Source organism: Loa loa (assembly GCF_000183805.2).
Source record: "Loa loa unplaced genomic scaffold supercont3.445, whole genome shotgun sequence".
Classification (NCBI taxonomy): domain Eukaryota; kingdom Metazoa; phylum Nematoda; class Chromadorea; order Rhabditida; family Onchocercidae; genus Loa; species Loa loa.
In genome coordinates this window covers 20544-34105 of record NW_018108625.1, presented here as the reverse complement: position 1 = coordinate 34105, position 13562 = coordinate 20544, and the positions used below count along the sequence as shown (strand labels likewise).

Below are 13562 nucleotides of genomic sequence, written 5' to 3'. Positions count from 1 at the left end.
GCGAATCGCTAAAACAATTTGCTCGAAAAATGGTAAATCGATCGATTGATACATGTTAATGCATAAAGTAACACTCACATATTCAACAAAATTATAAATTTCATTGAAACAAAATAACTAAATAAAACCTATGTTTTACTAAATTTGCTGTAATATATTATACTTATATTTGTGATGGCTATATCTGAAATATTACTGTAAAGTTATATTATAACATTGAAGTTATACCACATTATGGTACTCTAAGGATAATTATAAATAACACCAGTTGATAGTTTGAAAGTTATGTGCAATAATACAATAGTTTTACTATTACATTATACTTACTGATAGTTATACTATTACATTACAATATAAAGTAGTATTATAATGTATAAGTTATACTATATTTCATCATAATCGATGAGTTATACTATATTATATCGTAATCGATGAATTATAATACAATAATATCTGTATAAAATATCACTTTTTCATCTGAATATCATATCATTAAAATAACGTTGCTAATGGTAAAACCGGTCACCATGGAAACTTTTTCAGGATAACTGGAAGAATATATGCCTGAATACTAACTAAATAATTCATTCTCTAACGTTGCTAGCAAATTGTGATGAATGCTTATGGCATGCATATGCTTTGCTTTCAAATTTGCTTTTATTTTTTTGCTATAATTTGCTTTTACTTTCGCAAAAATTTATCCAGAAAAGTAAGGAAGAACTTGTTAATGAATAATGTAAACAAAATTTATCTCACTTTGGGAGAAAATAGCTTCCAATTTGTTGGGAAAAAAGAAGTTAATATTGTTAGTCATTAAGCAATTATAAACGAAAAAATCAACGGTGCATAAGTTTTTTAAATTATTTTTACTTATACGAATAATCTTTACAATCATAGTCAAAAATGAATCTAACAAAATTCGTACAATTTTCATGTCAAGATTGTGCATAAAAGTTTGCTAAAACAACAGTTCCTTAACCGAAATTCTTAATATAACTGATGAAGAAGCTGGGTTTTATTTCATACCTGTCTACGTGAGCTGATCAGCGCAACGATTTTGTGCTAACATTACCAAGGTTTCATGGTTTTTCGGAACGTACACTTATTCGTTTAATTAACCCAAAAGATGCCGTAAACTTTATCGTCTCGAGAGAGAAAGTTTTGGGAATTGCATCGGTGTAAATGAACTACTGCTACATTTGGATCATTGAAAGAAATGAAGCGCTTTTCTTCCGAGAATGACTGCGATTTTCTAAAATCCGACTGCTGCGATGCACTTGATGACTTGATGAAAATTGTATTAAACTTGATGGAAATTGTATTAAACGTCACTTAAATCAAGAATTTATAAAAAAGAGCGTGAAGGAATTTGAAATACATAAAGAACGGAATCAAGTATAGGAAATCTATATGTAAATTTTTATACTCACAATTTTCCAAGTTCTACAAAATAATGAAAGCCAATAACAAAAACGAAAAGCAAAACGCAAAGACAAAGATTGAAGAGTCGAGTGGTTAACTACATTTATCTCACCCTATTTGAGCTTCTTTTTTCAAACTTGAGTGGCAAATATGCATGCGACAGAACCAATATCTTACCATGTACAAGTTAATCACATGATTTTTAAGTTCAAATAAGCTCTACAAAAATAAAAGAGCTCTGAAAAAAAAATTCTTGAGTGTGACATAATGGGACAAAGGTTAATAAATATATGGAGATATTAATTAAAATGTTTCAAAAACCACACGAAACATTCTAAGACATGCCACAATTGTGGAAAAGATGTAATTCAATAGATTTTTTTTCCAAAACTATTTTATCAAAGCAAAAAAAAAGAAAAAAATGAAAAAGGATATTCAATTCTAATAAGCGAATTCTTCGCTCGAATCATATTCATCAAGAGATATTCTTCATTTTATTTCGTCGCTCGAATCATATTCATCAAAAGAGACATTCTTCATTTTATCTGCATGAGTGTCTAATGCATCGAGACATCGACTCCATTGGTAATTTACATTTCTCATTGTATCCGCAGGATAGAGTTCCTGCACCTTTTCCTTCAGCCAGATAAGCTAAAAGAAAGTGAATATTATGGAAAAATAACCGTACCATAAAATCAGGATAATTCTGAATGAGACCTTTGCGTAGTACAAATCGAATTTCTTTTAGCCGAGCAAACAGAAATTTAATAATTTTGAAAAAAGTCATGCCGGAAAGTTCTATGCAGGGTAGTTCTCTGCAGCTTTTGTCTCAGAATTGTAAAAATTCATGCTCTGAGTCGAATCCAAAACTTCTTGATGAGATTAAAATAGGATATTTTCGAAAACTTTATATTCTAGCAGAACAAGACATACAAAGTGAATTCAAATTATGGGTGATCAAGATGTGTTCCCTAAATTATAAAGGAATCATCTGTCGATCACAAAAGATAGTGAAATATGACAAAATAGATCAGGAAACTTATGCAATAGAAAAAAAAAAGGAAATTGATCGCAAAGAAGATATGAATCTTATTCTCTGGCCATTAACAAAACATATAAGAGCAGATGAAAATGAAACGAAATTTTGAAATTTAAGGGAAAACCTCGAAAATTTAACTTACTTTGGCTTGGTTTCGCTTTTCTTTACATGGCTTCTGAATGTCATCATCACCACTGTACAATAAGGTTGCAACTTTAACGACAAATCCTTCGGCATTTTTCTGCTGTCGTTTTATACGAGACAGAGTTTGAGGCAACAAATAATCCCCTTGCGATTGGTTTTTTTCAACACTCTGTTCATATGTTGATGAACAAGCTGAGAAACGTTCATGTAATAGAAAAAAATCAGGCAAAGCTTAATCAGGATATCTAGATCAGCTGAAACTCAAATGACCAATATTTTTAAAGTTTTTAAAAATTTCCTAAGTGCTTCAAATTGTTTAAAACTTGCCAAAAAATAAGGCAAAAAAGAAAAAATGAGACCAGTCAAATCTAAAAAAAAAATCAGCACCATCATCCAAACGCATCCGTTTTACAGGAACACTATGTCGCTTTGAATTATCAAGATTGTCGCTCTTTTTTTCTAGTTCCAACAACAGAGTTTCGTAATCAGCCAATGCAGACAATGCTTGTAAGCAGCTTTTATGCAATGATGACAGTTTTTTGCGAGGATACCATATAGATATCATAGTTTCTATCCATTGAATCTAGACAGTAGTTCTCTCAAAACTAAAGGATTTGACTCGAGATTTAAAGTTAAGTTCAATCTTGAGTCCACTTTGAGGACTTTATTCATTAATTTGGATTTCTTAATCAAGAGTTAATTCCTAATCTGAATCCAAAGTCAAAGTACAAATAAAACCCAAATATTCTTTCCTTGTCTACCAACCTAAATTTAAACATGAAAAATTTCTTAAAGATACCCGTTCAACTTGACTTGTCTTCATATTTTCGGAAAATAGCACGCTAATCTCTTCACGCGAAAAAATATGCTGAGCAAGACGACGAACAAATGCCGTTGGATGAGATGAGGTAGCTACCAGACCACGAACGATCTCTCTGGGACAGTACTTGTAGACCTTATCTGCAAAAAAAAAAAGAAAAAACTGTACGCTTCATCTAATCTGAGACAATTTTAGACAGTTTAGGCCTCAGAAATCCCGTCATTGTTAAAATTCGATAATAAAAACTTTGCCGCTTTCTGACTTTCGTAATCTTTCTATGAAAACGACAGGAGCAACTGATGGTAACCGAGAAAAGGGATAATTTAATAATTTACCTCCATAAACTTTTCCAACATGAAAGAAACCATCTTCTTTATCCAAAACTTCATCCGTCTGCATCAGCACTGACTTCACCTCTACAAAACGTGCATTTCTCCTCAATCATAGCTTTAAGGCATTTGAATGTTTTATTCATCGAATTTTGCAAAATCGGTAAATCGCACCCATTAATTTTCTTCTTTAAAGTAGTTTTTGAATGACTACTGCCTTACATCAGCCATAAAATAACCAGCGCACAAATTGAACTAAATAATAAGGAATAACTTTAATCAAAGAATAAAGTTTTTCGCTAATCAAATGAAATGTGATTTATAAGCTGAAAGAGCAGCAAGGACCGGTCATCACCGAAATACAGCGGCTAGTTCTCCAGGACTGAAATAAGAAAAGATCTTTCCATATCCTGATTCGTTAACTGCGAATCATATGAACTAATGAAGTAATGGTTGTCGAATTGAAAACAATTATATGAACGATTGAAATCATAGGCTTATTTCGAAAAGTCCAATTATGATCTCATTCGATGCGCAGTCTAGCCGTTAAACAATCAAATTACCGAAATTCTAAACAAAACTTATTTCTGTATTCAAGAAATTCCTTTCAATCACTCATAAATCGGTCAAACAGATGAAAGATTAGGGGATCAAATGAGGCTCTCCGGTTACCTTTTTCAGATGCAGCACCGCGCATTGGAACCACAGGATAAACATGAAGTTGTGAAGCGCACAGGAAGCGCAGCATAATCATTTTGAAGTCCCTGTCAATATCTCTTTTAACAGCAACAACCATACATTTCAATCCATCCGCTTCACAACGAATATTATCGAGACGTCGAAGTAAACGGCCACAGTTGTAATTCAAATATTCCATTTGTTTCATGACTCTAGTTGGAGTTCGAGAAAATGAGGCCGGAAAAATTGGGTTAGTGTCATGGTGTCTTTCGACAAATGAAGTTACAGCACGACGTTGCAGAATAGGTCTACTACAGCTGACAGAAGGCTCGGATTGTAGAAGATGCTGCCTACGCTTCGCGCATAACTCAGAATCAACATGAGCTAATATTGACGAGGGGATGCCGTGGAACAAATGTTGTTTCGACAAGGTTTGATTCTGGAGTAACAGTTGAAGCGCTGAGAATGGTTTGCTTTCTCCGACATCTGGCATGCGCAATGATGAGGGTGCATTTTTTACGGGAATTTCCCTACTATAATGCGCTCCGCTATCATAGTACACTATCTCATCATCCTAGAAGCATATATATTGTTATAGAAAAAAATTACAGTCCAATTTTATTATGATTACATTGAAATATTATTAGCTTCAGAAAAATTAGAATATTTTAATTTTAACCAACAAACTTCACTTACTTGATTTAAATTGAATTCAAATGAAAAGACGATCCATCAGTACTGCTTAAATGTCAAATTAAAAGCAAAATATTTTAGTAAATTTTTTCCAAGATTGAAAGCTACGATAAAGTTTACCCTTCTCATAAGGGAAGTATTGTAACGCTTTGTTTGAACCGCAAATTTATCCGGTAACATATGTGCTTCGGTAAGCTGAAACACATTAAATTGTGTTCAAAGTGATTCGTGTAGTCAAGTCACTATTTGACCGCAAAATGAACTCGACCGAAAAGAAATCCCGAATCTCAAAATGCAACTTTAATTCTGAAAATCTGATTAGAATTTGGTTTTTATCAAGAGTCTCCTATCCTCACTCAAGGTTTTATGTAACCTACCCGGACTTATTCAAAAAAAAAAAAATAAGCAATATTCCAAACAAGTTGAAGTATTTATGGATAAAAACCCACCCTGTCGTTCCAAACCATACGTGAATTTTTCGAAACTGATATGTGTTTACATTTCTCGATCATAACATGACGTCGACCTATTTCCATGATTATGGCTCTCTCAACTTTTCCCTTCAGTTGAACACTTACATTGGAAAAAGGCCAAAGTACCCCTACAATATCGCTTTCACGGACTACACAGAAAATATTCAGTTTATCAATGTACAGGAGAACATAAGCGTTCCTGAAAATATTGAGTATAAATGATCAGATATCGATGGTAATATTGCCCAGTTATCATTAACGATGTTGGACAATGAAATGCACCCAATAAGGAGTATGAGAAATTCCGGTTGAACATTTGCAAAGGTGGAAACACCTTTTTCACCTTTAGAATGAAATAAATAATGTGCACTACTTTCCTAAGAATAAAGAGTAAAAAATAAATAGATTCAAACACATACCCTTCTTCTGCATGTGTTACAGCATAAAGCATAAATTTCAGCACATAACCGAAACGCCAAATTGACAATTCTGACCGTTTCAATTCATCGTTTCTGTTTAAAACTCGGACACATTCATTACTAATGTCTTTCCATTCATCTTTTATATGATTTACTAGAAAACAGAGCCTTAAAATTAGTGGAAAAAAAGCCCGGTATATTCCGCACAATACATAGATTTAGCACGATCTACAACCAAGTAATACGAGAGTATCTTAAGTCATATATGTTATGTTTTAGAATTGTTTAATGTCAAAAAAAAAGAAAAAAAAGAACTAAAAGGAAAGTTTAACAAATTTATAATAATATGTGAATTTTCCAAAATTTTATTAAACTACCTTACCTGTTAATTCACAAATACCAGTTGACACTTCATGTAATTTTTTGGTGATTTGATATGCCATTTTGTCACTCATATTATTGAAATTATTTGAACTGGATGACCAGATCGTTGGGCGTTGTTTCACTTCTTTGATAAGCATCAAACGTAATGCGTCCGTCCATAAGAATTTTTTGCGATTGTACGACATTAGACTGTAACTGCGACAGCATATGATTAATGTACATTTTCAAATTCAAAATACATAATTCATAAGAAAAAATACATAAGAGAACTAGATTCGAATAGCAGGTGGTCATGTATGAATGATAGTATAAGTTTGAACTAGTGCTTCCAAGTATTACCAAATATCTTCCCGAAAGTTTTGAGTAGGCCAAGAAGTTATCACTACTGTATGTTGATCAATTAAAATCACGGGAGATTTTTCTTACACGTCCACACGTAATTATATGTAGATAGTTTACCTAGCAATTATTGCAAACATGAATTTCGTAACGTATACATACGTAAAAAGTTACGGAACTCCAAATAATTATGTTGATAGGTCACATGGGTCATAACCTATGCATGCGTAAGAAGTTCCGGAGTTCCGGTGTCATTTTCATCATATATGTGTGGGAAGTTACTGAACTTCGTATATCACGTTTCTAGGTCACGTATGTAGAGGTCAAGAAAATGACACCGAATATAAAAGGTCATTCCCACATTCAGACTAACGTATTTCCCGCTCGATTCTCTTATCCACAAATTTGTCATGTCGTCTGCTTTACACTCCCTTCATCATACTTTGACATCTTAGCCTATCGATCAATTACATTCTATCACTGCAATCGATAACATCTGTTCTCTCATCAATATCAGTCACTTTTTCACCCCTTTAGCTTAGAGTTTGTTTTTTTGTTAGTTGTGCAGGGAAGATATGGTGTATCTAGTAATTTCGTTTGGGGGTGTTTGGTATGTCCGGTGGTTACGTCTATGTGGCATTTATTGTGTCTGGTAGTTTCTACAAGAGACGTCCAGTTTGTCTGATATTTTCGTGTGACAGTTAAATGTTGATAGATGAATGATGACATTCGTTGTTTTCATTAGAAGTTAGTTGCTAGGGATAGGTTTTGTCTGTTTGCTGTTATTCATTTAAAGCTCTTTGTTGAGAATTATACAAACATTTTGCCTTTTATGTAAAAAAAAAAATGGTTTTTATGAATTTATATTTATGTTGCATCTTCATTTAGATGGTCATGTTTGTCTGCTACTTTCATCTGAAGATAATACATACGGTCAAAATTGCTGTAGCAAACATTTTATGTGGATTTACTAATATTTACGACACTGTAATTGTCTCTTTGTCTTTAAACTCTTTGCATTCACCCCCAATTACCGTTTTGAGATTCTGGCCATCGCTGGTTAACATTAGTTTTTTTACAGGAATAACGGGAAGTCGTCATGTAGATGTTGATATAAGTTTAAAACTAAATTTGTAAGAAACTATATAACATAAACGAGGATCACATGCATAAATGAAACGACATCAGATGAAGTAAATTAGCAGATGTTACATTTGCTTGTCATACCTACGTAACTGTCCGCTCTAAACATGTCTCGGGCTATATAGTATTTCATGTTTTAGGAATGTTTGGAAGACCTCCATTCCTACGCTATCCGCTGTGGCGTTTCACTGCGTTGACGGTAGTAGTTTCGTTTACGGTGTCAGGATTTGTTTTTATGAAGTTACGTCATCAGGAAAACATGCGACGAAAAAAATGGGAAGAGTTCTTCAAGTAAGACTTAATTTGATTACTTAGTTTACGGAACACTCATTTACGCAGCAGGTGTTCATTTTTCTGTGGTAAATATGCTTAAAACCATAAATGATATAATTAATGTGGAATAAAAGTTGCGTAAATTCCTTATATTTATATCAACTGTCGTGCTGCTAGATTTTTATGCTAGGTTCTAATTTTTCGTCATTGTAGGAACTACGATGTATATGAGCATGTGAAAGAAATTTGCTCACATTCACCTGGAATAATGCATAGCTGCCCCAAAGACCTCGCTTTGGCATATGAAAAAGCTGGATTGAAAAATTAGTTGCGAAATGCTTTTAAATCGATTTTTTTAGTGATCCGGTTTATTTTCATTAAAATAATCCATTTTTACGCTACCTTAGATCCATGAAGTTGATAATTGTATTGTTTCGGTTTTGAAACGTCACTGCTTTATTATGTTTAAATATGACGTCTGGCTCCGTATTTATAATGCTGGATGAAGTGATGACTGCATAATAAAGTTAAGCAGTAAGGACAGGAGTAACATTTTGATTTGAATATTTTATAGATGGAATCCTGATGTTTTGGAATATATAATGAAGTCTGATAGGTGATGTCATCGCTTATCAATCGGAAAGTTCACCGAATTTGTACGAGCACCATCGCTTAAGTCTTGTGCATTTCATTGGTAAAATGGATGATAACATCATACTTCCATTTCCAGCAGCATATTTTTTGGTCTGTATGCTTTGCAAACATGAAATAGATATCACTTTCAGATGGCAGATTTAAGGGGTGCTCTTAGCTTTGTTAGCTTTTTTACGACTGAATATTAATATCAGATCAAATTTATTCATTATTTTGATGGTTTCTTGATATTAGAAGGCTCATTTGAGATTGTTTTTAGACATTCTTTAATGTGCTAAGGAAGAAAATGGTTTCAAGACTTACAATTTTATAAGTTTCCAAACTCTTTTGCGGTGACAACGTGAAGTGAGTTGTTTTGTGCGATGAAGTAAACTTTGGATTTTTTATTTACATAAGATGTATAATAAAGGTGGACGAGTTAACAGTTTACAAATATACAACAGCATGATAAACAGGAATCAAATATGTGAATTTAAAGATATGTATAATCTGTGCAAATTCTTTCCTTTCCTCTTTACAACTGATCTATTTCGATGTTGTAGCGTAGTTGTTTTGCTGAGAACCATGAATAATAATTGTCAAACTCGATTATATCTGTAATTTAAGGTATAAATTGTAAGTGTTTAATTGTCACATTTACTGACGGTTAAAATTACACTTATTTGCGGATTGAAGAAGGATGCTTGCTGAGAGCCATGAATAATAATTGTCAAATTCATTTATATCTGTAATTAAAGGCGTAGATGGTAAGTATTCGTTTTATGGGTGTAAATTATAAGCATTTATTGAAGATTAAAAATTACAATCATGCGCACAGTGAAGATGTTGTTTTGATTAGCCGTAATAGTAAATAATGTTGAGTTTTTATAGTGTTGTCAAAATTTCATTGATCGTCACTTGCTTTAAACAAGGCATATCGTCATCTCAAATAACCAGTACTAATTCAAATTCAACTTATCAACGCAATGGGGAAAGGCTTACATCTTCCAGCTTGTTCGCACAGGATAGATCCAGATATAGGCACTTGTGAGCATTCTAACCTAATGTATGGGAAAACAGTTTCCATTTCAATTAAATTGTTTGCTTTGGACGTTTTGTCGAAGTGTATACCGAAACCGATATCTTCCTCCGATGTCATATACTGCCAGCTGAAGTATATTTTCTGTTTACATATCTCGATTATGATGGTACTTTTTTTTGAGCCTGAATCTTTGTATCTCAGAAATTGATATAGCTGAAGATGCAATGTATCTCGTCGGTCCGAATGATTCGATCATCATCATGACATGCTTGCGAACATACCTAAAACATACTAAATTGATGGTACTTGGTCGATCGATTATTTCGAATTAAAATGTCAACCGGAATACCTTACGGCAATTTTCGCACATCTCTTTTCAATCCTTCCTCTAATGAACTCTGTCAGAACGCATTATTATTATTATAATACCCTATGCTGTTACCATATCCTGTAAAATAGATGTGTAAATGGTGATAATTAATTTTAAGATGAATACTTGAAAGTGTTAACCTGATTCGTGTATTTGCTTCAACTTTAATCTCAATGAGATGTTTTTCACCGGCATAAACAGTTGTGAGTTGATCATAATCAGGCATTGCATCATTTGGATTAATGTAACATGTATCAGGAATTGGTCCAAGACCATAGCGTATTTTAGATGGACATCTTGGGTCACCATTTTCGCATAACTTACCACCCCAATGAACAGGCCATGAATCCAGTTCAACATATTGTTTCAGTGCTAATTCCCATTCATCAATTGAAGGCATTTCGATTAATTCATGAAAAAAAAAGGAGAATATTTAAAAAAAGAAAAGGAGGATATTAGAAGTTAAAAAGATTAGATATCATTTATCTATAATTATATCTTTTCTTTAAAAAAAAATTGTCAGAAAAATATTGTCATCTATTCCGCAGTATCACTCAAATATTTATTAAATATTCATCATTATTAAGTAATTTATATTTATATTTATAATTGGAATTTGAAATTTGCATGTTTGAAGTTTTCCTTTTTTTCTTTCTTTCTTGCTTCTTTCACCTTTCCTTTTTTTTTTAAATTGAATATATAAATGGCATTTTCGTCAAGTAAAATTATTACGTGATTAAATGTATAAAATTTCACAATGTCAATTAAAAATTTACCTGTATTTTATCACTTAAAAATGCGGTCATCGTATTAAATGCAAGCCTAGCCATTTCAGGTGCTCGAATAATGAGAATTTTTTTAAGTACCAATGGATAATGCTCTTGGAAAAGTAGTACAAGTGTTGTAAAAGATGATGCAAATGCTTTGCATGAATAATGCGCACTACTGATATGATCCAAATCGAAAACAATCATCATTTGCTCAAATGCATGTCCAGTCTGTAAGAAAAAGACAAGAAATTTTTAATAAAATAAAAAAATTTTAATTATATTGTTTGATTTTTACAGTGGATTTTTTATGTTAAATTGGTTTTTTTTTGATTTGTATTTTTTTTAAAAACTAATATTAGAGTTGTATAAGTTGAAATTAAATTTAAAAACATAAAATAATTAAAAATGAAAGTTATCGAAATTAGTTACAAATATTATGCAGTGAACAAGGATAGATTTAAAGAATATTTAATAGCCAAAGCAAAATCCAATTATTTTCAATAATTTATTTTTAAATATGAATTGTTTGATTTTGAATTTTTTCTTTTTTTTTTTTTAATAAATATGAATGAATCATTCAATCATCTAAATGATTTCATTTATTTGACTGGTTGTTAATTGAATGACCGATTGACTGACTGATTCATTTGTTCATTCATTCATTCATTCATTCATTCATTCATTTAATCTATTTAGGATGGAGTGAAATAAATTGTTTTAATCTTAAATTTAAAAATTACAATAGTTGACCTCCTTGGATTTATCACTACATAGTCGTATACCCCGTTCAATTGCAGCGAGAGAATATTTGATGTAGTCACTGGATTGTACTGATTTCAACATTCCTATAAAGAGAAAAAAAACCTTGAATTAGTTCAACATTTGTAAAAAAATATAAGACAATTTATTGAACAGATCATTCTCTCTCTCTCTCTCTCTCTCGCTCTCTGATTTGTTCTTTCATTACAAATTCGCAAAAAAAAGAAAAGAAAAAAGAAATGAAGTGCTGAACATCAAAGACGATATGAATGATACAGCAAAAATTACATCAAACAAAATTTAAAATCAAAATTTGAAATCAAATATACAATTTAATTTCTAAATTTTCAAAAAGAAAAAAAGTATACTACCTTCAACATCCATATTACCCAATAAAGACATAAGTATAGGGAAACCATCTTTGTCTGATAAAAATCCATAACCACAATATTTTTCGAGAATCTGAAAGGAAATAAATTTGAAATGAAAAAAAGAGAATTTACATGAAATGAATATCCTAGAAATCAATCAATATTGCTATTCCTTATCGTTAGCATTTTTTTTTAAATCAATTTATTACTAGTTGCTTATTTGTAATAAAATCACTCTCATTGTATTGACTGTTTAAAGATAGGTGGATCGGATTTCGATTTTTGTTATAATTTCTTTAATATTGAAACGAATTTTAATAATATTATAAGCAAAATTTCAAAAAGATATTTACAAAATATTCGTCTTCCAACCTCTCTTCATGTTTTTCGAAAAGAAAAAAAACTGGAAATACTTCAGGTGCTTTCCAATTGGGTAAATTATCGAGATCCCACGCTTTCCGAAATATCATGTGTTTTTTCAATGCATCAGCTGTTTCATCGAAACGTCCGTCACGTGAACGTAACCACCTTGAAAAGAACAACACGTAAATTTGGTCAGCACGAAAGTATTTATATGTGTGTAAAATAATTTTAAATAGAAATAAGAATTGATACAAAATTTTAGGAATTGAGAATTGAGAAGACAAACAAGTATTGCTAAAAATTCTTACATATCATATTTTACAACTGATATTCATTCTTCCACTTTTTAAAGGAAAGGAATTAATCGATAATTCTCAATTTAAAGTTTATCAAAGATAAAAAATTAAATTTCATAATTTATAAAACATTTATTTTTCCGGTAAATCCGTAAACAGAAGGAAAGAAAATGAAATGATATCAAATAAAAAAAAAGTCACAAATATGTTGCTTATTATGATTAATATTATCAGTTTATACTGGCTACTTGACATGATCGGATCAATTATAACGGGGCGGGAAAACGAATATGATCAAAAAATAAAATAAAATAAAATAAAGAAATCAAATTCCAGCATATAATTTGTGATATTCATTATACCATGACATATACGTTTCAATTGATGTAAATAAGTAAACTGATAATTTTTAATTCCAAAAATTTTTTTTAAAATATATTTTCGAAAGATTTTTTGGAATTTTTTAAACGATTGTCCCTTCATTAGTTATAACTAATTAACTACTGCTCCTATATTTATCATAAATAATTATTCAAGTGTAAGTGTAAATAATTAATTGAATGCAAATATAAATGCTCAAAGATTTTAAAGGATATCTGAAAATGGATAAAATAGAAGATTTCGTAATAAATAAATTTAATTCTACTCAATTTCCGAAAAATTAATATAACTTTTCATGTATTATTCATTAGTTATTTTAACTATATATACAAATATTTAAATGTAATCATATTCGTTTTGTGTTCAAAGATTTTTATTAATTATTTATTCAATAAAACTAATTAGTCATTTGTTCGATACA

General features: G+C 31.2%; 4 protein-coding genes across 4 annotated transcripts; 1 reads left to right on the top strand and 3 right to left on the bottom strand.

The window, feature by feature from the left end:
* Positions 1-1911: 1911 nt before the first annotated feature.
* On the bottom strand, positions 1912-6586 carry LOAG_07427 (hypothetical protein; the record flags this gene model as incomplete). The annotated part of the gene is made up of 10 exons (XM_003142960.1): positions 1912-2073; positions 2604-2797; positions 2993-3188; positions 3405-3565; positions 3761-3841; positions 4427-5006; positions 5246-5320; positions 5575-5797; positions 6018-6171; positions 6400-6586. The coding sequence occupies 10 exons, from the start codon at positions 6584-6586 to the stop codon at positions 1912-1914; spliced, it is 2013 nt and encodes a 670-aa protein (XP_003143008.1).
* A 1427-nt stretch (positions 6587-8013) lies between these two features.
* Positions 8014-8703, top strand: LOAG_07426 (hypothetical protein). Its single transcript, XM_003142959.2, has 2 exons — positions 8014-8174; positions 8370-8703. The coding sequence occupies exons 1-2, from the start codon at positions 8026-8028 to the stop codon at positions 8482-8484; spliced, it is 264 nt and encodes an 87-aa protein (XP_003143007.1). The 5' UTR covers positions 8014-8025; the 3' UTR covers positions 8485-8703.
* Positions 8704-9324: 621 nt separating this feature from the next.
* On the bottom strand, positions 9325-10733 carry LOAG_07425 (hypothetical protein; the record flags this gene model as incomplete). Its single annotated transcript, XM_003142958.2, has 3 exons — positions 10342-10733; positions 9792-9958; positions 9325-9404 (listed from the first exon to the last, which is right to left on the bottom strand). Exons 1-3 carry the CDS (start codon positions 10599-10601, stop codon positions 9325-9327), a joined length of 507 nt encoding a protein of 168 aa, XP_003143006.1. The 5' UTR covers positions 10602-10733.
* A 232-nt stretch (positions 10734-10965) lies between these two features.
* Positions 10966-13015, bottom strand: LOAG_07424 (CTG-1 protein; the record flags this gene model as incomplete). Its single annotated transcript, XM_020447427.1, has 5 exons — positions 10966-11199; positions 11722-11816; positions 12102-12192; positions 12515-12629; positions 13002-13015. 5 exons carry the CDS (start codon positions 13013-13015, stop codon positions 10966-10968), a joined length of 549 nt encoding a protein of 182 aa, XP_020302340.1.
* Between the last annotated feature and the right edge of the window lie 547 nt (positions 13016-13562).

What these genes read in the sequence shown, in the direction of transcription:
- LOAG_07426 (XM_003142959.2), top strand. Translation starts at nt 8,026, where the DNA reads ATGTTTGGAAGACCTCCATTCCTACGCTATCCGCTGTGGCGTTTCACT. An exon ending in AAATGGGAAGAGTTCTTCAA is followed by an intron (nt 8,175 to 8,369) that starts GTAAGACTTAAT and finishes TCGTCATTGTAG; the next exon opens with GAACTACGATGTATATGAGC.